The sequence below is a fragment of the Sorex araneus genome, chromosome 4 (assembly GCF_027595985.1).
Source record: "Sorex araneus isolate mSorAra2 chromosome 4, mSorAra2.pri, whole genome shotgun sequence".
Taxonomy (NCBI): domain Eukaryota; kingdom Metazoa; phylum Chordata; class Mammalia; order Eulipotyphla; family Soricidae; genus Sorex; species Sorex araneus.
The window spans coordinates 220,965,278-220,988,858 of record NC_073305.1 but is presented as its reverse complement, the minus strand read 5'-3'; the positions used below and the strand labels follow the sequence as shown (position 1 = coordinate 220,988,858).

Sequence of the window (23,581 nt, the reverse complement as noted above, 5' to 3'; positions counted from 1 at the left end):
CAGGGGCACTGCCAAGTCACAGGGCAACTGCTGAGCCCTGCTGTCCCCTTTGCGGGTCAGTGGGGGGCGGTTCGGGACGCTCTCCCCTTCCTCCTAGGCAGCTCCACAGCTGGCACTGACCTTGGAACTGGGCGGCAGACACTCGGTGCCCCGGCTGCCCAGCGCCCGGGCCTCCTGCCTGCCAGGCCAGGCCCAGTTTCCTTTCCAAAGATGTTTCTGCTGCCCGGACAGCCACAGAAAGCCTCTGGGGTTGGAAGGCAGCAGACGGGCTCCATGCGCTCCCCACACGCTGCCCAGAGCCCCAAGGGCTCTCAGTGGGGTGCCCATATCACTGGGAGAGGTGCAGAGACCCCCGTGTGGTGGTCACAGATAAAGCCCCTCCCCAGGACCCGCCAGCAGGCCAGAGACAGAGAAGTTGAGGCAGGTCAGGCAGAGGCAGAAGGATGAGCAGGACCTGCTCTCAGCGACCATTTCCCGCGGGCCGGAAGCTTCTGCCTGCCCTGGCTGGAGGGGGACGCTCATCCGGCTACTGTCCACCCAGGCCCCGCTCCGACAACTCGCCATGCACGTGTGGGCACGGCAGAGGCTGTCGTGTACCTCCGCGTCAGACCACGGTCAACTGTGAGCCTTCCCGTCCGCCTCCCCTGGCGCAGGTGAGCGGTCCCTCCTGCACCCTCCCCCCGCCACTACGATGTTTCTATTCCCAGGAGGGAATCACGTGGCCTTCATGCCCAGCATCTTACACTGGGCGGCACATTTCTGCCGAGGTCATGCATGTCTGTACTTTGGCTCCTTTTATTTCTGTTTGCTGGCCAAGTAATATTCCACTCAGTGAGCGGACTGCTCCGGGCCTCAGGGCAGATGGGCGGGATGAGGAGTGTGAGAAAGTCCCACCCACATCTCCTGTAATCTGCTCAGGGGAGTCACTGCTATGTCCCTCGGGAGCCCCCCCAGGTGTGAGTGGGGACCCCAGAGGGTGCTTGTTTCGGAGCGCTGTCACACAGTTGCTAAAGTGCTGTGTCCCTGGGCACAGCAGCTGGCTTCTCTGAGCCTCACTGAACTCATTTTTCTTTTATTTTGCTTTTGGGCCACACCTGGCAGCAACACTCTGGCGTTACTCCTGGCTCTGCGCTCAGGAATCACTCCTGGTGGTGCTTGGGGGACCCTCTGGGGTCCTGGGGATGGCACCCGGGGTACCCGCTGTTCCACTGCTCTCGCCCCCAACTCTTCTGAGCTGCCTCCCACTGACCCCTCGCAGGCACGTGCCACTGGTGGGATGGTGGTTAGCAGCGGCCAGTGCACAGAGCAGGGCAGTCTGCAGACACGAAAAGGCTGAAAGCCGGGGCCGGAGCAGTATGTATGGGGGGGCCCAGGGTCAGTCCCTCACACCACTGGCATGGTTGAAGGGGGAAATAAAAGCTGGAGCGACAGTACAGAGGAAAGGCACTTGCCTCGCCTGTGACCTGGGTTCGATCCCTGACATGTCATATGGTCCCCTGAGCACCGCCAGGAGTGATTCCTGAGCACAGAGCCAGGAGTGACCCCTAGCATTGTCAAGTGAGGCCCAACCACCACCCCCGTGCCCAAAATAAGAATTTAAAAGATCAGGTAGGGCTGGAGTGATGGTACAGTGGGTAGGGCATTTGCCTTGCATGCAGCCAACCCGGGTTCGATCCCCAGCATTTCATATGGTTCCCCAAGCAAGTCATTCCTGAGTGCAGAGCCAGGAGTAAGCCCTGAGCATCGCCGGGTATGACCTCCCCACAAAAACCAAAAAGATGAAGTACAGGGTTTAAGATGCTTGCCTTGAGTCCTGCCAATGGGGATTGAATCCCCAGTACCCACAGTACCACGGGCATGGCCCAGAGCTCCCACAAAAGGGAACAGGGATCAAAGGTCTGACAGGGCTGCTGAGGCGGCCAAGCCTCCCACAGTGCCCAGCAGCAGCCAGACTGGACAGCAGAAGCCAGCTGCAGGGGGGGGGGGGCTACCCTACACAGCGCCTCTGACAGGGAAGGCCGGTGGTCTCAGAACCAGGACGGGGGGGGGGGGTGGGGGGGAGGCCCCCGGCATAGGCAGCCTGCAGGAATGGTGTGGGGTGCAGGGAGACAAGAGCTGCAGAGAGCCAGGCTGGCACCAGAGCAGACGCCCTGGGGGTGGGGTCTGGAGACAGGCTGGGGTGCTATGAGGGGAGGGAGGAGGAAGTCTGCTCCTGACTGACCTTGGGAGGGCACCCCCGGCCCAGGCAGAAGGCGGCATCCCAGCCGACAGCAAGGAAAGCTACCCAACAAACCTGTGCCATCCAGGGCCACCACTGACCCACAGCACCCCTCCTCTGCCATTTCCCCGCCGCACAAAGGCTGGAGAAGTGACCCGAGAAGGTGGCCCAGCCCTGCCTGATCCGAGCGCTGGGTGGGCTGCATCCTGCAGGGGGCTGAGCCAGGCAGGCAGCCGCAGAAGCTGGAGGGGTGACAAAAGCTCTCCCGAGGCTCAGCTCCCTCCTCCTAGGCCCGCTCTGGAGGAAACTGAGGCGTGGCAGGGAAGCCTGCGGTCTCGGTCAAGGTCACCTGGGTGTTTTGGGTAATGACGTCATCCCCTGGGCTCCGTGTGACCTTGGGAGCATTAGCTTAACTCCCCGGGCCCGCCCTCTGCCCGGAGGGAACCCCACTACCACAACGGGTCATTATCCCTCTCCCCCTGCTCCTGGGCTCCCTTCTGGGCGCGCCAGCAGGACTGGACCTTCCCGGGCTTGGTCCTTCCCGGGCTTTGTCCTCCCCCTTAGGAGAGGCTGACCCAGTGACCTGCCGCGCCCCGGAAAGAGCCTTTTTTTTTTTTTTGGTTGTTTGTATTTGGTTTCTGGGCCACACCCGGCGGTGCTCAGGATCACTGGGGTGGGGGAGAGGGGAGCCCCGGTGCCGGGATCGAACCCGGGTCAGGCGCGTACAAAGCGGCCGCCGCGGCCGTGCCCATCGCTCGGGCCCTGGGAAGAAGCCTCTGAGGCTCCGGCCCCATTCTCCAGCGCGGAGCCCGCGCCGGGGTCCCCGCACGGCACGTGGGGCGCGGGGCGCCGGGCGGGAGGGAGGCCCGCAGCGCTCCGGCTCCAGCCGGCGGCGCGGCCTGTGCGGGGTCGCGCGGGAGACCCAGGCGCGCGCCCGCGAGGTCACGTCCGGGGCGCGCCGGCCGGAAAGAGGCCCCGCGCGGGGCGCCGCGGCCAGGCCACGCCCCCAGGACGCGCGCGCGCGGGGCGGGGCCAGCGGACCGAGCCGGCCGCTCCACTTCCGCTTGTCGCCTCATTCATATTCATGAGGCGGCTGGGGGCGGGGCCCGGGCTCGGCGGCGCCCCGCCCCCGGCGGCGGATCCCGCCCCAGCGGAGGCTCCGGCCCCAGCGGGGCGCCCCCGGCTTCCGCCTCGGGGAGGGAGTTTCCACTTGGTCACGACTCAAAAATGTGTCGCTCCCGCTCCTCCACCCCCTCCTCCCGGCCCAGGGGGTGTCTCCTCCCTCGGAAGACGGGGGCGGGGCGCCCCTCCTCCTTGGGGCAGGACCTTGGGGACGGGGCTGACCCCTCCCTTGCGCCCTCCGAGTCTGCGCCTCTAATAACCCGCTCTTTAGAAACGTAATCTGAAAACAAACAAACAACCACAATCTAGTTCTGGAGCGCTGGGCTGAGCCCAGGGACCGTGCCCGCAGTCCCTCTGAGGAACGGCAGTGTTTCTCTAACCAGTGGCTCAGAAAGGCTGAGTGACTTACCCGCCGGCACACAGCGGACCTTGGGCTTGCAACGGAAAGTTGTCTCCACCGGGCTTCAGGAGCCGGGGTGGCGGCTAAGGCACTGCAGGCTGGTTGGAGTGCTCCCTCCGAGCCTGGGAAAGCTGATGTGGGGAGAGGGGCGGGGTCAAGGCGCGTCGCGAGAGCACAGAGCAGGCGCCGGAACGGACTAACAGGGGCTGAGGTCCTTGCCTTCCATGCTGCCGACCCTGGTTTGATCCCCCAAGCACCAGCAGAGAGACAGGAATAGCCTCTGAGCATTGCCTCGTGTGACCCCAAAAACGAAACATTTAAGGAATATATAAAGGGGGCTGGAGCAATAGCACAGCGGGTAGGGCGTTTGCCTTGCACGCGGCCGACCCGGGTTCGAATCCCAGCATCCCATATGGTCCCTTGAGCACCGCCAGGAGTAATTCCTGAGTGTAGAACCAGGAGTAACCCCTGTGCATCGCTGGGTGTGACCCAAAAAGCAGAAAATAAATAAATAAATAAAGAATATTATAAAGAGAACAAGATAGTACAGCCGTTAGGGAACCTGCCTTGCATGAGGTCAACCCAGGTACAACCCCCTGCATATAGTCTCCCGAGCACCTGAACACGGATGGTCACTAGGAGTGACCCCTGAGCACAGTGTCAGGAGTAATCCCCAAGCACCACTGGTTGTGGCCCCCCTAAAAATATCTGGGGGCATAATGCAGCAGACCATAGTTCTATCCCTGGCATAACCTGTGTTCCCTCTCCCCCCCCCCCCCCCCCCGACAGGCCAGGGGTCACTTTTGAGCACAGAGCCAGAAATAGGCCTGAGCATCTGGGTGTGGCCCAAACACCCCACACACAAGAAGAAAAGGAATTAAAGATTGCCAAGAGCTGAGAATGTGCCTCTCATGTGTGAGGGCCTGGGTTTACCTGATTTCTCTCTCTCTCTCTCTCTCTCACACACACACACACTCACACTCACACAGACACACACACGTGATGATAGAGTAAAACGTTCAACCCAGAATGATCCTTTTCACACATGGCTTCTCGAGACTGCAAAGGGGGGTGTCCATGAACTTCAGGGAGCTTCCCTGCTTTGGGGTGGGGTGGGTTTGCGCCATGCCAAGTGATTCTCATGACCAACTACTGGCCCTGCACTCAGGAATCACTCCTGGCAAGTTCAGGGGACCATCTGGGGTGCTGGGGATCAAACTTGGTCAGTTGAGTGCAAGACAAACACCTGCTGTGCTATCTCTCCGGCCCCATGGAACATCTTTTTTTTTTTTCTTTTTGGGTCACACCCAGCGATGCTCAGGGGTTACTCCTGGCTTTGCACTCAGGAATTACTCCTGGCAGTGCTTGGGGGACCATTTGGGATGCCGGGAATTGAACCCGGGTCGGCCGCGTGCAAGGCAAACACCCTACCCGCTGTGCTATCGCTCCGGCCCCGGAACATCTTTTTTGTTGATATTTTTCGGTTTTGGTTTTGGTTTTGGGCCGCATCCATCAATGCTTAGGACTTGCTCCTGGCTCTGTGCTCAGGAATCACTCCTGGTGGTACTTGGGGGACCATATGAGATGCTGGGGATTGAACCTGGGTTGGCTGCATGTGAGGCAAATGCCCTACCAACTCGACTATTGCTTGGGCCGCTGTTGTTGTTTATTGGAGGGGCCGCACTCAGCGGGGCTCAATGCCGGGGGAATCCTGTGGTGTCGGGGGTTGCACCCAGCCTCCTGCACGCAGGCAGAGCCTGTGCCCGGCTACTGAAGCTCCGCGACTCAGAGGCAGGGCAGCCGGCTCACACATGCCCATCCGAAGGCCATCCCCTCAGCTCTGCGCTGGCAAGCAGGGCTTACACACCAGCCCCCAGAAGCAGAACCCTCAGGCTGAGGGCCGATCTCCAGCAGGTCAGACGAACCCCAGAGATTCCAAGCCTGAGCACTTGGACCAGCTGGCACGCGACCTATGTCCTGGGCACCTTCAGCCCTCTGGGCCCTGTGGGCAGGTGGATTGGGCTGGGCACACCAGGCCCAGCGTGGCCTTGAAGCCCTCTCTTCTCACCAGCAGCTTCCAGAATAAACACGGAGGCATGGCCAGCAGAGTGTCTCCAGGTTAATCAGTCACCTTCATCGCCTTCTCTGCCGCATTCTTGCAGGCCCCACTCACAGTGGGCTGCAGGCCTCACTAATAACGCCGAGGCAGCCGTTTCCCCACTCCCCCGGCTCCAGTGGAAGCTCCCCGTGTTCCTCTGTGCTGACCATCGTCGGGCCCTGTAACAAGACCATGCAGGGGGGCTGCAGGCCAGGATCAGAGTCTGGGGTCCGCTGCCATTCCCCCTCCCCCGCCTCTGCCAGCTCCCAGCAATACTGTGGCCTGAGATCTCATTTCTCTCTCTCTCTCTCTCTCTCTCTCTCTCTCTCTCTCTCTCTCTCTCTCTCTCTCTCGTGGCTTTTTGGGTCACACCTGGAGATCTCAGGGCTGACTCCTGGCTCTCCACTCAGGAATCACTCCTGGTGGTGCTCGGGGGACCATATGGGATGCTGGGAATCAAACCAGCGTCAGCTGAGTGCAAGGCAAATGCCCCATCCGCTATACTATTGCTCCAGCCCCTCATTTCTGTATTGTCCTAGATCATTCTCTCAGTTCCTTGGATAGCTCAGAACTGAACAGACAGGAATGGAGTTTCTGCCGGACGTTGCCTTGTGGGTTAATAGGAGAGCCTATTACCAAGGGCTGACGCTGTGCAGGACAGCTGCCCCGGGTGCAAACGAGTGAGCCCTATCCTCGGGTGCCAGCAGGAAGGGTCCCCACGAGACTGGGAGAGCTCCTTGCAGGTGCACGGATGCCTCAGGTTAGCCCAGGGCAGACAGCAGGCACTCTCTACATGTTCCTATATGTGTTTTCATTTGGGGGCCACACCTGGGTGTACTCAGGGCTTACTTTGTCTCTGCACTCAGAGATCACTCCTAGTAGTATTTGGGGGACAGTATGGGGTGCCAGGGATTGAACCTGGATCAGACCTGCTGTACAATCACTCTGGCCCCATTTTTTTGGGGGGGGAGGGCCACATCCAATAATGCTCAGGACATACTCCTGGCTCTGCACTCAGTACTCCTAGCAGTGCCGAAGGACCAGATGGGATGCTGGAGACAGAAACTGGGTCCACCGAACGCAAAGCAAGTGCCCCACCCACTGTGCTATCTCTCTAGCCCCCACTCCCCATCTATATAATTTTTAAGAACCCACAAGCACTTCCATGCTAGCAATAGGAACCCTCTTCGGGGTGAGGTGACTATCATGACGTCAGTGTCTGTGGGCTGAGCACAGGGGTTAGGACACTGCACGTGCCTCGCTGTTAGGTCTCCAGAACCACATATGGGCCCAGGAGCATTTCCAGCATTGCCAGGAGCAACCTTGGAGAGCAGAGTAGGAAGCTGATCCCCCCCACCAACCCCTAAGAAACAGAGCAGGACGGGGTCTGGCTAAGAAGCGAACCCCACCAAGGGACAGAGTCCCTCATTCTGGTTGCATTAGCATGATCCAAACTTCGGCCTTATTTGCAGAGAAAGGGCCACCCTCTGGGATGTGACAGGGCCAGAAGGTGGCTCAAGCTGGGCACCAGGTGGGGAGGAATAGCACCAGGCGCCTGAGGTGACTCAGGCAGTTTCTCACCCAGCAGAACGCGGGAATCCTAGTTGGAGCCCGCAGAGGCGCTTGTCTGCGGGCACACGGCCGCACCGCTCTCCCTGGTCACTCATCCGACCCTGCAGGACTGTAAGACCCGGAAGGGCAGTGGGGCTGCTGCGTGTCCACCCTTTGTCCCCAGGCTTCACAGCGCCTCGGAGACGCGCGACAAACGCTGGTGCAGCCAGCTCGGGAGCTGGTCGGGGGTGCCCTCTCCTCCCGCGGCCCACGCGCCCCTCCCGGACCGGGAGCTGGCTCTGCACGCCCGCCGGCAGCGACGCCCGGCGCCGGGAGGGGGCGCTCCCTCGCCGCCGGCCGCCGGCGCCCCAGGAGTCGGCCCTTAACAGCCCCCTCCTGCGAGGCTGCGGTCCCGGCGCTGGCCTTTCCCGGGGCCGTCTGCCAGCTAATGTTTAACCCGGCCTCACTCCGCAGGATCCGCACCGGGGGGCCGGGGCCGGGGCGGGGGCGGGGGAGGTCACCCCGGGCCTGAGGGCCGTTCAGGAATCCCCCCAGCCAAGTGGGCGCGGGGCCGCCGTGCACAGGCGCTGCTGGAACACGAGCACCTACTACGTCCAGGCGCGCGGCCGCCCCCGACGGGCCGGTGCCTGCACCCGGGCGGGCACCTGGTGCCTCTGATGCGTTTGCATCACCTAAACCGCCCCCCAGCTCCCGCGCTGGGGATGTCGCGGGGTCCTGCGGCGGGGTGGACAGGGCGGGAGTCGCCCCCGAGGCAGGCGAGTCCTCAGGGCCAACGGCGAGGCGGCGGGCTGGGCCGTTTCGGGAGGGGGGCGCGCCCGTCCGGCCCAAACACAAGGGCTCCAGGAGCGGGTGCCGGGCGCGGAGCTCTGGGGCGGGGGCTCGGGGAGGGTGCGCCGCGCTCAGGGACCCCCGCGACGCTCGGGCCGGCGACCGCTACGCCTCGGTGCGGGTTCCCCCAGGAGGGAAACTGAGGCCCAGGGCCAGGCGGGGACCGGCCGCACGTCGGACGGGCGCGCGCGGCGGGGCTGGGCCTCGAACCCGGGAGGCTGCGGCCCGAATCGGAGCCCGAGCCGCTGTCCGCCGGGCGCTGCCCGCGCGTTCCTGGAACTGGGCTGGGCGGAGAAAGCAGGGCCGGCGGGGAGCATTCCTGCCGCGGGGGGCCCGGCCAAGGTGACCCCGCGCGAGCCAGGCGAGGGGCCCCCGCCCCCTCCGCCAGCTCCGGGGCCGGGGGCTTCTCCGCCCGGCCCGGCCCGCGCGCCCCCCTCCGCGGGCTTCCCCGAGGGCGGGGCCTCCCCCCACCCCGCCACCCCCGGCCACCTCCGGGCCGTGTCCTAGCGCTGCCCTCGGGCCGGGGGCGGGGCCGGGGGGGCACCCCGGGATGGGGCCCGGGAGGACGCGCGCGGCGCTCCGGCGCCCCCGTCCCCCGCGGCGCCCGCACCCCGCGGCCGCGCCGCGCCCCCTCCCCCCCGGCCGCCCCGCGCCGCGCCCCCTCCCCCCGAGCAGCGCGCCCCGCCTGGCAGCTGGCGCCCCGGGCCTGGGGCCGCGGCGGCGAGAGGGGTTTGCAGCGAGGGCGGGAGGGAAGCGGCGGGGAGGGAGGCGGGGGAGGCCGCCCCCCGCGCCCCTCCTCCTCCCCCTCCTCCGCCGCCCGCCGGGCCCTCCTCCCGCCGCCTCCCTCGGCCCTGCTCCCGCCTCCTCGACATCCCCGCACGGCCGGCCGCCGCGGCCACCTTCCCCGCCCGAGCTGCAGAGGTGGCGGAGCGGCCGGGCGCCGGGCGGCCGTGCCAGGGGAGCCCGCGCCCCGCGACCCTCGCGCCGCGGCCCCCGCCCGCCCGGCCCCTCCCCCGCGCGCGCCCCCCGCCGCCCCCCGACCGCCGGAACCCGCCGCCCGGAGCCCGATCGCCCCCGCCGCCGAGGTAGGCAGACCCCGGGCGTCGCGCCGCGGGCCCCGGGGTCGCCCCCCGCCCGCCGCCGGCCGCGCCGCGCCCCGGGCCATTGTGAGCCCTCGCCGGGGCCCCCGCGCTCGCTCCCCGCCTCGCCGGCCCGCGCGCTCCCTCCCCGCCGGTCCCCGACCCTCCGCCCCGCCGCGTCCGTGTGTCTGTCCCTCCAGCTCCGCCGGTCGGAGGCCGCCGCCGGGCCCCGAGGGAGCAAACTTCGGCGGGGAAGTTGGGCGTCCGCGGCGGGGGCGCGCTGCGGGGTGCCAGGGGGCCTCCCCAATGCGCGTGAAGTTGTCTGGGGCCGCGGGCGGCCGCGCCAGCCCCCTGCGGGGTCCGGGCATTTCCTAGCACCCGGGTTGGAAAGGTGTCCGTCCCCCACCCCAGCCCGGCCCGGCCCTTTCTGCACCCCGGGCTCGGCACTGGGCGCTGGTATCTTGTCCCGCACTTGACCCTCCCCTGCGTCTGGGTGCCTGGCCGTGCGAGGGGGGCTGGGGGACCTGACCCGGGAGAGGGGCGGGAGGGCCCAGGCAGGTGCATCCCAAGGGAGGCGATGCCCGGAGTCCCCGCCCGCCCCCCTGGGATGGGGCTGGAATCCAGGCTGGCACCTGGAGGCCTTGGCACCCTGCCCTGCCCAGCCGGGTACTCGGGCCACAGCAGGGCAGCACGCTGTCTGCCCGCCCGCCCGCCCGTCCAGGAGGGCCCGCTGGCCCCGCCGCCCTGGGCTGGGCAGCAGCCGTGGTGCCTGGGAAGCAGCGGGTGGTGGGAGGAGCCGGGCCCCCGGCCATCCAGCCGGGATCTTGGCTTGACACTGAGGGGCAGCCAGGCCAGCAGGGACCTGGCCAAGGCCTGGGCTCCCGGGGTTCTGGGTGGGCCGGGCCGGCGCCTGAGCTTTGCTCCTCTGGGGGTGCTCCAGGCCGGATCTGGGATGCGAGGGGGGGCAGCCAGGAGACCCCTGGGGGAAACTGCCCTGGGGGGCTGGGGGTTTCCTCTGCCCCAGGCGCCTTCAGCCTGCCCACCCCCCAGCCACAGTGCCACAGCTGTTCCAGCCCACCCACACATCCCTCCCCGTGACCTCCAGCCTCCCAGCCTCTCCCCCTGCTCCCCTGGGGACCCGGGCTGGGCCTCCCAGCTGGCCCGGCCCACACTGGGGGAGGGGCTGCAGGGGGGCTCCTGCTAGGACCCTTTTTATGGACTGCGGCCCAGTCCAGGCCACCAGCCGCCCCCTCGCCTGCAGGCAGCCTGCTCAGAGCAGTACCCAGGGGCTGGGGCCCCTTGATGGGGCTGGGGACCCCTTGGAAGTGGCCCTGTTTTCCTTAGCCCCTTCCCCTCCTCCTCCTTTCCGGTCAGCCATTAGCGCTGACCCCCTGACCCCCCCATGCCTGCCTGCCCTTCCCTGTCTGTGACCTTTGACCTCTGGTGCTAAATCCCTCCAGCTGGGGCTTTTCGGCCCCTGAGTGACCCTGGCACAGGCTCCCTGGGGGGCCGTCTCCCCACTCCTGGCTCTCCACCCAGGGACACCTGCCAGCCCTTCCCTCCCTGCTGGGGAAGGGGCGCCCCCGGAAGCCAGACAGTGACTCACCCGCTTCCAGGCACTGCTGCTTTGGGGGTCGTGGCTCTGGGGATTAGCTGCTGGCAGGTCTGCGGAGCCCTGAGGTCAGACTAGGTGAGTGGGGAGCCCGCCGGGTGCTCAGTGCCCCGTGGGTGGGGCCAGCGTGAATGACTGGATGCCACAGACAGCCCCAAACCTCATTTTAAACAATCGTGTGAACCGCGTCCCCCCACGGCTTTTGTTGTTTGTAAAAAGCCCAGCTGCAGACGTGTAGCCTGCCGTGTAGCCTGCCGGGGCGCCCCTCCCGGGTGGGGGTGCCTGTGCCGGGCCTGCCCTCCCGCCGGAACAAAGCCGGGCCCCTCTCTGGGAGCGCCCTCCTCGGCCCGGCCCTGCCCCCAGACCCTTCGGAGACCCCCCTGGCCAGGGGTGGGGTTCTCAGGTGCCGGAGCGGGGGCAACCCCAGGATGAGGGAGGGGCCCTGTGGTTGGGGTGGGGACCAGATGTTGGGAATGCTTGGGGCTCTCTGGGGGGCACTCTGGGCAGGCCTGGGGGCTGGGAGGAGCTTGCACTGGGTGGAGGGGGTGCCCGCTCCTGGCGCTCTCGAACAGGCAGCCCGGCCCTCCCTGCCCGTCCTGGCACCTCGCTTCCTCCTGGGGTCTCTGCTGTCCCCCCCTCCAGGCCCCCTGAGCTTCGCGCCCTTCCCAGAGGGGGAAGGTTGACTGAGGGGGCCGGGCTCCCTCCCAGAGTGTGCGGAGGGGCCCCAAGAAGGGCGTAGGCCTGACCCCCGGGCCTGGCCGACGTGGAGGGGCCCTGGTGGACTGCTCGGGGGTGTGGCCTGTGCTGGGAGAGGGGTGGGCGAGCGTGGCGTTGCTACTGGTAGTGGTCTTTGGTTTGGGGGGTCCTGGGTTTGGCGCCCTGGGCTCACACATTTCAAGGCTCCCCTGAGCTCCATCAGGCCTGGGGCAGCTGCCTGGATGCCGGGACTGGAGGTGGGGTCGGCCTGGGCTTGGATGAGGAGGTGGGGGCTGGGGGCTCCCCCCAGCCCCCCTGGGGCCTGCGTGCCTCAGCCTGGGATCCGGCCCTAATTGATAACGAGAGACCTGAAGCTCAGGAAGGCGAGGGCCTGGGGCGGCCCTGCCTGCCGTGTGTGTACCCCTCGGGGCTCCCAGCCTGGTCTGAGCCAGTCTGAGCCGGGCCGTCGCGGCTGAGGGCCCAGGCACCCCCGTTCCCTGCCCGTCCGCCTCTACCCCAGCTCCGGGTGCGTCCCACCGGGTGGCTCCGGAGGCCCCCAGACCTTCCCGGCTCCTGTTCCCAGAAGGGACGAAGGCGTCCCGGCCTGGGAGCAGAGAGGGGAGGTCACCGGGGGCGTGGGGGGCTCCCTGGTGGAGCCGGGCAGAAAGGGCTGAGCACTGGAGACCAGGTCAGGCCCCGCGCGTGTCCTGGGGCAGGGGCAGCCTGGCCTGGGGAGTCGGACCTGGCTGCATCCCAAGGGCTGGGGGTCTGCCAAGGACCCCCCAGGACTGCCCGGCCCCTCCAGGAAAGCAGCCCCCCCGACCCCCACCTGGCCGGAGCAGGGTCTCCGAAGGGCACCCCCAAACCGCCCACGGGGACCCTGGGACCAGAGAGCCTGCCGAGGTCACCCGAGGCCAGGGCACCTGTGTCTGGGCCCTGGTGTCATGGGGGCAGCTGTGTCGCGGTGTCCCCTCTCCAGCTGGGGGCTCCAGCTGCAGCCGGGATGCCCCCTTCGCTCCCTGCCCGCAGCCTGCGGGGGCTCTTTGGCTTTTCCTTTCGCGTCAGGAGGTGGCCCCGGCTTTGGGCAGGAAGGAGGGGGTGTGGGGTCCAGGCTGGGGCTCAGCCCGGCTGTAGGGTGTGGGCCGTGCCCAGGCTGGGGGCAGTGGCAGGAGATAGGGTAAAGCACCAGCCCCTCCCCAGCTCGGCTGCTGGGGCCAGGCCCTGCCGGCACTGACCCCCTGGCCGGTGGGACCCCGAATTCAAGCCTCTTCTCGTGTGGGTGTTTGGACAGAGCCAGGCCAGCCGAGTGAGTGTCCATTCAGACCCCCTAGCCAGGGCCTCCCTGCCCACTGCCTATCGTGCCCTCCAGGTGCCACCCGGCCACGAAGGTCCAAGGCCCAGTGCTCTGCCCGGCCAGACCTCCTCCCCGCCGCCCCCACGCTGCCCTACCTGCTCCCGGCCTCTCTTCACGGCCGACACACCACACACCAGCTGCAGACGGTTCCCAGGGGAAGGTGACATGTGGCACTGGAGACATGCCCCAGGGCAGCAGCGCCGGGCAGCATCCTCAGCAGTGTGGGGACCCGGCAGGGCCTGTGCTCAGAGGTGCATCCTGGAAGACTTGCTGGAGGAGCCGGTGTGATGCTGAAGGAGGGGGAGGGGAGGCTGGCGGTGGGCGGGGGAAGGGCCTGGGCCTGGGGTGTTGCTGCCTGCTCCTGGCAGGGCACCCCCTACTCGGACCCTTGGGCTCCCCGTGTGGGAAATGGGGGCGCAGCACCGGTTTACAGCCGGTGAGGGGGGGAGCAGGCTGGTGGTGGCCCCGCAGCTCATCCGCTGGCTCCAAGGTCCACCACCCCTTGGGTCCAGCGTTTCTGCCACCTGTGTCATGGCCTCCGTGCGTCCATCCGGGGACCTCGGCGTCGTGGCGGGAGGGCCTGCTGTCGGAATGCGGCCCCGGCGGGTGCTGGGTCAGTGAGGCAGCGCGGAGGCCAAAGTCCGGGCGGGCCACTCTGCCCCCCCCCCCAGGCCTGCAGTCTGGGGGGGGGCAGCACTTGGGAGGGGTCTTTGGGGTCTGGCAGCCTGGCTGGGTTTGAGAAGCCCAGTGGGGTCTTCCCTCCCGCTCTGCGTCTCCCCCCCCCCGCAACCCCACGGGTGTGGCACGGACACATACACGTGCCTGCTGTCCCCGTCCCATCCTGGGGGACCGTGGCCAGTGGCGCTGCTGACCCCCACGAGCTCTGGTGGGGCAGGATGTGGTTCTGGTGGGGCAGGGCCTCCGCCTGGCTGGGCGTGTCCCCGTCTGGTGTGTGCCCCCCCCCGTGGTCCCTCCCCTCCGGGCCCTGTGGGCGGGTGGGCGTGGGGGCCGCTGGCGGGCTCCCCTCTGGCCGGGGCCCAGGTGCAGGCAGTGCTCAGAGCGCCGCGCCCCCTCCCCCCCAGCTGGGCAGACAGGAAAATACCAGACATAGTTGTGCAAAGGTGGTGCGGGCAGCAGGGGTGGGGGCTGCAGATGGGGCCCGGGGGTCACTGCCGGGGGGTGGGGTAGAGGAGGCCCCTCCCCTGGAATCCAGGGCTGCAGGGGGAGCCAGCCGCCCTGTGCCCAGCCTGGGCGCTACCGGGCAACCTGGGCCGGGCACCCCGTAAGGCCCCCCAGGCCGGCCCCTCTCGCGCCCTGCAGGAGGCCTGGACCCCACACTGCTGAGGGCCTCTGGGCTGGGGGCGCTGATGTGCCCGTGTGGTGGCTCTGCCTCCGAGGGGCCCGGGAGCCCCAGGGTGCTGCTGTCTCCTGTCGGGCTGTGGGGAGAGGTCTGCTGCCTGGGGAAGGTGGACTCCGCACACCGTGCTCTTCCAGGACGTGCTATGGCCCCCCGTGCCCTGTGGCAGTGTCTGCAGGCTGAAGCTGGACCGGCCCAGGTGAGGGGCCCGATGGGGACGGCACCCCTGCACCCCTGGTCAGCACTGAGATCGGGCTGGCCCATCGCGCGATGCTGCCCCAAGCCCCGGGCGCAACTGTCTGGCCACTCACTGCCCATTCCGTTCTCCTTTGGGGGGGACTCCTGGGGGTGCCCAGAGGCCTGGAGCCCCCTGCCAGCCTGGGAGCTGGGGGGTCTGTGGTGCTGGGGTCGGCCCCAGGTGACTGCCCCAGAGACTCGGGTGGCAGCGGCTGGACACCCAGGTGATGGGACCCAGACTCGGACCCGGCTGTGCCGCGGGGCCGGGAGGGGCCCTCAGGATGTGACCTGTCCCTGCGTGGGGGAAGGCCGATCCCTTGGCAGGAGCCCGGAGCCGCAGCGGTTCCCAGGAATGCCGGCCTGTGGGCCGTTTGCTTTGGCAGCTGCCTGCCCCGGCTCTCCAAGCCTCCCTGTGGGCCCCTCCTGCGGGCCCACCCACTGCCTGCTGCCCCCTCGGCCTGGGCGGGGGCGTCAGACTCCCTGTGGCTTCTGTGGGCACAGGACGTGCTCCTGGGCCTGGCTGGGCTGAAAAACCCCCATCCTGCCTACCCGGCTGCGTGACCCTCACTCCATCTTGTGAGCCTCCGTACTTGCTTCTAAAATAGGGTGTCACAGGGGGCTCAAGAGAGAGCACAGCGGGTAGGGCACTTGCCCGCGGCAGACCCGGGTTCGATCCCCAGCATCCCAGATGGTCACCAGGAGTAATTCCTCAGTGCAGAGCCAGGAGTTTCCCCTGAGCATCGCTGGGTGGGTGTGACCCAAACAAAAGAGAAGAAGGGGGTGTCGGGGCGTTTGCTGTAACAGCCACGTTCACCCGTGGTGTCCAGGCTAGGAGGGGCTGACCACTGTCCTCTGTCTGTCTGTCAGAGCAGCCCCTACACGGCGCCTGACAAAGACAGGCAGGAGGCCGGGGTTTCCGTGTGATAAGAAGAAAGGGCTTTTGGGGGGCCCTTTCCCAGCCTCAGGCTGGGCAGGTTCCAAGCAGGGTGGGTGGGCAGGGGGACCCCATTGCAGAGGACCCATTTCTACTTTTGCCCCAAAAGTTCCTAGATGGTGAGCCACGCCCTCCAGGCTCCTGTCAGCCTCAGTTTCCCCTGTTTGCTCCAAGCAGGGGCTTTAGAGGTCCTGCGGACTCAGTGCCAGGCCTGCGGTCAGTGTTTGGTGTCCGGGGACACCCCCCAGCCCCGTCATGGGGCCGGTGGTTTTCTGGCCCTCCGTCTCCCTGAGTGTCCCAGGTCCCCGCCCGCCCTCAGGTTGGCAGGACCCTTGGGATGACCCAGCGCAGCTCGGCGAGTCGTTCGGAGGGGGTGCGCGTGGTGTGGGGGTCCCCCGGGCCAGGCGGCGGCGTAGGGGGGGCGACTACAGCGGCCAGGCCGGCTGGTGCACAATAGCGCCCATTGTCTGCCCTGGGCTGCGGGGTGGGGCCCCCGGGGCAGCGCGGCCCACCCCGGGGGTGACCCCCGTCCAGTCCCGCCGCCCCGGTGGTCCCGCCCCGCCCTCCCCGCTTCCTCCGCTCTAATTAGTTCCTTTCGCGGCAGCTGCCGCTGCGCGACCACCTGGGCGCCGCCCCCCAGCCCTGCTCCCGAGCCTGCGCGCTGGGGGTCGGCGCGCACGCCCCCCGCCCTGTCCGCGCCGGGGCCGGGGCGGCCCTCGGGCCAGGGAAACTGAGGCCGGGGCGCGATGCCCAGCCCGCCCCGCCCCGCGCGCGGCCGTCGGGGACAAAGAGCCGCGCCGAGCCCGGGACTGGCCGCCGCCGGCCGCGGGCGGGGACGCGGGGGGACGCGGAGGTTGGCCAAGGTCAGGCTGCCACGGGCGGGCGCCCCGGGGTGGGGCCGTGGAGGAACTCGCGGGTGCGGCCGCCCGGGGCTCCTCCTCCCCGAGCGGGCGGCGCTGGCCTCCAGCGGAGGGACCAGCCTCCCCGGGCACGGCCGGCAGGAAGTGGGGGCGGCCCCCTCCCGCCCGGGGGGTCTCCTGGGATCCCGAGGAACGGGGTGACCGGGCCCGGGGCCCCGCCCAGGCCCCCCGCGGGCCCCGCGAGGCCGGGCAGCGGCCAGGGGATGTCCAGCGGAGTCCCGGCCGGCCCGCCCCCGCCGCCCGCCCGGGGATGCAAGCCGAGGGGTGGCCTGTGGCCCCCCGCCAGCCCCAGGACCAGGCCACCAGCCCTTCCTGGCTCCTGAATTCTTAATCAGCATAAATATTTACTTCCTTCCTCCCTTTCCAGGCTCCCAGCACAGCGCTTCAGGGTCTGAGTCTAAAAATAAACAGGTGGATGGCAGACAGACAGACAGACAGACAGAGGTGGGTGGGGAGGGCAGCCATCTGTCACCGCCCACCCCACTGCTTGGGCCTGGGGCTCCTGGCTGGGGGGAGGGAAGGGGCTGGCCCAGTGCCTCCCCCTCCCCACGGTGCCCGGACCACGCCTGACCAGCAGGGCCAGATTCCCCCTGACAGCGTCAGTGGGCGTCGCCTCTCTGCCAGCTCAGAGGAATCCCCCCAACTGGGAGACTCCATGTGGGGTCTGAGGACTCGGGGGCCCGGGAGGCATGGGGGGTACCTGCTTCCTGAGGTGCAGACCCCAGCCACGGTGCTGGTGCATTTGGCAGACAGCTCGGGGGGTGAGGTGAGGGAGACCCTGGTGCAGCCCCTCCCCCCACGGGCCCTGCTCTGGCAGCGCGAGAGATGCCAAGGGGATGCTCCTGCCTCCTGAGAACATCCCCTGGAGAGAGGCCCGGGGCTAGACGGGGCTCACGCTTTGCATGCGGGAGCCCCCAGACGTAGGGGTGAACACAGCAGACTGTCTCACCAGCTTCCTCCGCTGCCAGCCGCCCGGCCACAGTCCCCTGCCGCCCCCTGCTGGCCGCCCTAGCCGACGGGCACCTCTGCCTACCTCACCTGGCTGTATCCCCGTCCCACCCGAAGCCGGCGCCCCATACTCGCAGGCTGGGCAGCACCGGGGGCCTGGCTGAGGGTCTCCGCTGGGAAATCGCCGGCCCCGGGGTCTGGGGTTGAGACACAGCCTGTTCCCTGCCAGGTTCCTGCCTGCCGCCCCGCCACCATGCACTCCCTGGACGAGCCGCTGGACCTGAAGCTGAGCATCAGCAAGCTGCGCGCGGCGAGAGAGAAGCGGGAGCGTGCGCTGAGCGTGGTGCGACCCCGCGCTCTGCACAGGGACCTGGGCCTGGTGGCCGACAGCCCCACGCCCGGCTCCCCCGGCTCCCCGCCCTCAGGTAGTGGCCCCGGTAGGTGTGTGGGGGTGCTGCCTTGAGGGGGATGCGGCAGGAAGGTCGGGTGCCGGACGCTCCTCAGCGCCTGGTCAGTCTGCAGCACCCTGGGGGCGACAGTGTGCCCAGGAGGGGCAGTCAGCCCAGCCAGGGCTCCGCAGAACCCGGATTCCAACTGAGGCTGCCGGGAGGAACTGCAGCACTGGGGGAGGGGTGTGAGGCGGTCTGCACCCCAACACTGGGCTTTCTTTTTTTTTTTTCTTTTTGGGTCACACCTGGCGATGCACAGGGCTGACTCCTGGCTCTGCAGTCAGGAATCACCCCTGGCAGTGCTCAGGGGACCATATGGGATGCTGGGAATCAAACCCGGGTCGGCCGCATGCAAAGCAAACGCCCTCCCCGCTGTGCTATTGCTCCAGCCCAACACTGGGCTTTCAGGCAGTGACTGGTACTAGGATGAGACCAGCGAGAGCTGATCCGGAGGGTGCTCCCGTGCACCCTGAAAGCCAAAGTGCTCACCCTGAGCTAGGTTTTGGTAGGTTTTGGGTTTTTTTTTGAGGGGGGCACACCCGGTGATGTTCAGGGGCAATTCCTGGCCCTGCACTCAGGGATCACTCCTGGAGGTGCTCAGGGGACCATGTGGGATGTCAAGGACCGAAGCCAGGTCGGCCGGGTGCAAGGCAGGGCCCTACCCAGTGTACTATCTCTCTGGCCCCTGGAAGGTGGATTTTATTTTTTATTTTATATTTTTTGCTTTTTGGGTCACACCTGGCAATGCACAGGGGTTACTCCTCGCTCTGCACTCAGGAATTACTCCTGGCGGTGCTCGGGGGACCATACGAGATGCTGGGAATCGAACCTGGGTTGGCTGCGTGCAAGACAAACGCCCTACCCACTGTGCTATCGCTCCAGCCCTGGTGGTTTTTATTTTTTCTTTCTTTTGTGGGCCATACCTGGTGGGTGCTGAGGGACCATGTGGTGCTGGGACCGAGCCCAGGGCTCCTGCATGCAAAGCATGTAGCCTCTGAGCCCCCAGAGACAGACGGAGACCGAGAGCCAGCCCCTCGCCAGGGCTCGTGCCCCCACTTCTCTAGGGAAGGGAGCACGGCATCAGACGGGGCTGGGAGAAGGGAGAAAATTCTCCGCCGTGCCCCGTGCCCCTGCGCTGTCCCCGCCTGGCCTGTGCTGCTGGTGTCTACTTTGAGGACCACAGTGGTCTGCACCCCTGAGTCGAGTCTCTCCCTTAGGCTTCCTGCTGAACCCCAAGTTTCCTGAGAAGGTGGAGGGCCGCTTTTCTGCTGCCCCTCTGGTGGACCTCAGCTTGTCCCCTCCGTCCGGGCTGGATTCCCCCAACGGCAGCAGCTCGCTGTCACCTGAGCGCCAGGGCAACGGGGACCTGCCTGCGGTGCCCACGGCCCCGGTAAGGAGGGGTGCAGGACTGCGGAGCGAAGGGGATTTGTTCCTGGGTTCCAGAGCCGCAGGGGACAGCATGGGTGGGTGGCTTGGAAGCACTGGGGTTTGCTCAGCAGTTTGGAAGGTGAAGTCAGTACTGGGACAAGGCCAGCGAGAGCTTATCTAGAGGGTGCTCCCTGCACACCAGAGTGCTCACACTTTGAGCAAAAGGGCCACACAGAGGCTCTACATGGGGGCGCCTTCCTGCCCCTCCCCGCGCCTAGGGCTCCACTTGGTACCTGGCAGCCCTGCCCCTGCCCCCTGTGCCATGTCCACAGCGACGGTCTCCCGGTGGCTTGGTGGTATCAGGCAAAGATCCCAGTTCCCGGGGAGGTCCCACGAACAGGCTGGCCTCATTTCAGCCCCCCTGTCGGGCAGAGGGGTCTGGGCTGTGGGCCCCTAGGCCCCTAACCATGCGGCCACCCTCCGCTCCCGCCAGGACTTCCAGCCACTGCGCTACCTGGACGGCGTCCACAGCTCCTTCCAGTTCTTTCTGCCCTTGGGATCTGGGGGCGCCCTGCGTCTGCCTGCTTCCTCCTTCCTCAACGCCCCCAAGGACAAGTGCCTCTCGCCAGAGCTCCCCTTGCCCAAGCAGCTGGTGTGTCGCTGGGCCAAGGTGAGAGGGGACCCGGGCTCGGCCACAGGGGCCACGGGGGCACACCTACCTGGGCTCAGACCCTCGCTGTCCCGCAGTGTAACCAGCTCTTTGAGCTCTTGCAAGACCTGGTGGATCACGTCAATGACGACCACGTCAAACCCGAGAAGGACGCAGGCTACTGCTGCCACTGGGAGGGCTGTGCCCGCCACGGCCGCGGCTTCAACGCCAGGTGAGAGGGCGTGGCTAGAGCGGAGGGCGTGGCAAGAGGGCCGTGGGCGGGGCTAGGGTGTGGAGGGTGGACCGAGACCTCAGTTGGGGGAGGCAGGCGTGCTGAGGGCGGGGCGAGAGTGCAGGGGGCGGAGCAGGAAGTGGTGCTGAGCCGGCTCCGTTCCCGGGCCCAGGTACAAGATGCTCATCCACATCCGCACGCACACCAATGAGAAGCCGCACCGCTGCCCCACCTGCAGCAAGAGCTTTTCCCGCCTGGAGAACCTGAAGATCCACAATAGGTCGCACACAGGTGAGGGGCCGGGTGCGGGCTTGCCTAGATGTGGGCTAGGACGGCACATTCAGAGGTCCCTTTTCCGCGATCCTGGACACAAAGAGTGGCTTCATGTGGCATGGTCTCATCAGCTTCTGAAGTACTCCCCTGCCGCCAGTGGGTCGAGTGGGCCTGCCCCTTGGTGCCCAGCTCATGACTTCTCCGCAGAACTGGGGCTGGAGCCCGGACAGAGCATGGGGTCTGGGCATCTACCCCAGCCCCAGCTAGATGGGAAAGACGACTGGAAACTCCGCTTCTAGAGGGGCCACTGGGCGTGAGTCTGCAAGCCCTGGAGGCCCCAGGTCTCGACTGTCACTGCTGGCTGCACTGCCAGGATGGCCCACGCAGGCTGATGTGCTGTACGCCAGGGACTTCCTGAGCCCAGCTAGCCAAAATACTGCTGCAGGGGCCAGAGCCATAGTACAGCAGGAAGAGCATCTGCCTTGCTTGCAGCTGAATCGAGTTTGAATCTCTGGCACCCCGTATGGACCCCCAAGCACTGCCAGGAATAATTCCCGGGTGTAGAGCCAGGAGTAACTCCCTGAGCAGTGCCGGATGTGCCCCTAAAATAAAATGTTTTTTTAGTAGACCACCAAAGGGATGCGGGCACCCCACACTGCTCAGGGTCCCCTGAACGCTGCCAGGAGTGAACCCCAACATACTTCCCCAGAGATGAGGACGTTCTCTTCTATGGGGAGAGAGCTGGGTGGGGTGCTCTGGGCACACGGCCCGTGGGGTCCTGTCCTGGTCGGTGCAGGCCAAGCCCAGAGTGACCAGTGGGACTCACAGGCCTTTGTGGCTTACGGACCCACGCCTAGTGGCCTTTCTAAAGTGGAGTGTCCAGGTGGTCTTGGTCCTCCGCAGCGGGGGTCTGATGCCGCCTGCCCACCTGCAGGGGAGAAGCCGTACGTCTGCCCCTACGAGGGCTGCAGCAAGCGCTACTCCAACTCGAGTGACCGCTTCAAGCACACGCGCACCCACTACGTGGACAAGCCCTACTACTGCAAGATGCCGGGCTGCTGCAAGCGCTACACGGACCCCAGCTCGCTGCGCAAGCACATCAAGGCCCACGGCCACTTCGTGTCCCACGAGCACCAGGAGCTCCTGCACCTCCGGCCGCCCCCCAAGCCCCCCCTGCCCACCCCTGACGGCGGCCCCTACGTCAGTGGGGCCCAGATCATCATCCCCAGCCCCGCTGCCCTCTTCGGCGGGCCCGGCCTGCCCGGCCTGCCCCTGCCCCTGGCCCCCGGCCCCCTCGACCTCAGTGCTCTGGCCTGCGGCAGTGGTGGGGGCGGAGGCCCCTCGGGAGGCCTGGGTCCGGGGCTTCCAGGCCCCGTCCTGCCCCTGAGTCTGGCCAAGAGCCCACTGCTGCCCTCGCCCTTCGGCGCCGGCGGACTGGGCCCGCCTGTCATCTCCCTCCTCGCCGGTTCCGCGGGCGGCCAGGCTGAGGGGGAGAAGCGCGGGCCGGGCCCAGCCAGGGCCCTGGGGTTGGAGGGCCGCAAGACGCCCCTGGAGAGGACTGAGGGTGGGCGCTCCCGGCCGAGCCCCGACGCGCTGTCCCTGCTGCCAGGCACCGCGCTGGACCTGTCCACGGGGGTCAACTCGGCGGCCAGCAGCCCCGAGGCCATGGCTCCGGGCTGGGTGGTCATCCCGCAGGGCCCCGTGCTGCTGAAGCCAGCCGTCGTGAACTGAGCCCGGGCCCGGCTCCGCCCCTGACGAACGGAAACTCTTCTGCGAAATAGCAATAATGTCCCCAGGCCTGGCCAGCCCCCACTGGCCAGCAGGGATGGTGCTAAGTCGGCACTGGTGAGCCGGGCCGGGTGCTGCCCTGACCCCCGGGTGCTGGCCCTGACCCCCGGCCCGCCGGGTCTTGCTGCCTGGCGGGTGCAGGTGGTCATCTGGCCCTGCCTTGTCCACCCACCGGCTGGCGTGGCACTCGCCCTCCCTGAGGCTTGGGGCTCCTTTCCCACCTCTCCCCTGCTGAGCTGTGAGGAATTTCCCCATCCGGCTCGACTCGGGGGGCTCCCTGGACGCCTTTCCCTCTGGCCCCGCCCCCAAGGGAAAGCAAGTCAGACGCAGGCCCTGGCAAAGCCACAGGAAGCAGCAACACACCCCAACGACAAGGCGCCTCCCGCCCACCCCCCGGGAGACCTGCTCTGCCTTTGCCCCGATAGACCCGCCCGCCCGGCCCCTGCCCTCACCGCCAGGACCCCTCTGTCCTTTTGGGAAGCCCGGGGAGGTGAGCTGCCCGACTCAGGGACAGGCGGGGCCTGGCCGTCCTGGCACAGGGACCGGGAGGCTCAGAACTGCAGGGCGGAGAGTGCAGGCCTCCGGCTTGGGGTGACACAGGGACCGGGACAGTCCCAGGGCCTAAAGACCCCCTTCCCTTCCCACTGTAGACCAGGAGCTGGGGGGTGGCAGTGGGACATGGCAGCCCGGTCTGTCTGGGGTCCCCTGCCATTGTCCCCCCCCCCCACCCTTCACAGTTCTGCTGACCCCGCCCTTTCCTGGACCGCCCTCTGTCCCAGAGGGGTCACCCGCCCGCCCGCCAGTGCTGGCTCTGCCCCTTGGAGGGGCTGGCGCCAGGCAGGAGGGAGCTGGCCTCCTTCCTCTGGGCACCCCGGACCCAGGCCCCCACCCGTTACGGGCCCCAGGCCTAAGCCCCTGTCGGGACAGGCGTGGAAAGAGGAGAGGGCACGGCATGTGACTCGGTGGTGAGGGGGCCGGCGGGCCCATCTCGCCGGTGGTTGGCGGCGCCCGGTACCAGTATTTAACAGGTTCTAAGTGCCTTTCTACCCAGCTCACGTGTCCTCCTCTTGGCCCCGCTGCTGTCGGCATAGTTTAAAACAGAGACGAGCTAATGACCATAACAATATATTCCTCCGTGTGAGAGGAAGTTTATAAAGAAACAATAAAAGTGAGTTGCAAAGTTTCCTCCTGTACCGGCTGTCACCCACTCTGGCCTTGTCCCACTGCCCTGGTGCCTGGCTGTGGGGGTCTGTCCTGCCCATCCCCATGCCCCCAAGACAGCTGGGGTGGGGGACCGGACTCCGCCCTCTGGCAGGCTGGGGATCCCAGCGGCCAGGGCCTCGCCTGCCTCCCCAGTGGGCTGTCCCGCCCAGTCTGGGGGCCTGTCCAGGCACAGGCCCTGGGATGTGGGGGTCTGTGAAGCAGGTTCACAGGACCCCGCCCCGAG

General features: G+C 67.2%; 2 protein-coding genes across 6 annotated transcripts in view; one reads left to right on the top strand and one right to left on the bottom strand.

The window, feature by feature from the left end:
* Positions 1 to 11,189, bottom strand: part of TFAP4 (transcription factor AP-4) — a 29,988-nt gene extending 18,799 nt beyond the window's left edge. The window contains exon 1 of the mRNA XM_055137001.1: positions 10,924 to 11,189. The gene's annotated coding sequence lies outside the window, so the exon portion shown is untranslated. The remainder of the gene's footprint in view (positions 1 to 10,923) is intronic.
* GLIS2 (GLIS family zinc finger 2) lies at positions 8,962 to 23,317 on the top strand. 5 transcript variants are annotated; one of them, XM_055136997.1, is made up of 8 exons: positions 8,962 to 9,323; positions 16,795 to 16,871; positions 17,605 to 17,812; positions 19,042 to 19,214; positions 19,686 to 19,862; positions 19,940 to 20,073; positions 20,246 to 20,364; positions 21,281 to 23,317. In XM_055136997.1, exons 3-8 carry the CDS (start codon positions 17,629 to 17,631, stop codon positions 22,075 to 22,077), a joined length of 1,584 nt encoding a protein of 527 aa, XP_054992972.1. In that variant the 5' UTR covers positions 8,962 to 9,323; positions 16,795 to 16,871; positions 17,605 to 17,628; the 3' UTR covers positions 22,078 to 23,317. The 5 variants fall into 5 exon arrangements, with proteins under 5 accessions (XP_054992972.1, XP_054992970.1, XP_054992969.1 ...); XM_055136996.1 differs by lacking the exon at positions 8,962 to 9,323 and adding an exon at positions 14,318 to 14,535; XM_055136995.1 differs by lacking the exon at positions 16,795 to 16,871 and having other exon boundaries at positions 9,268 to 9,323.
* Positions 23,318 to 23,581: the final 264 nt, after the last annotated feature.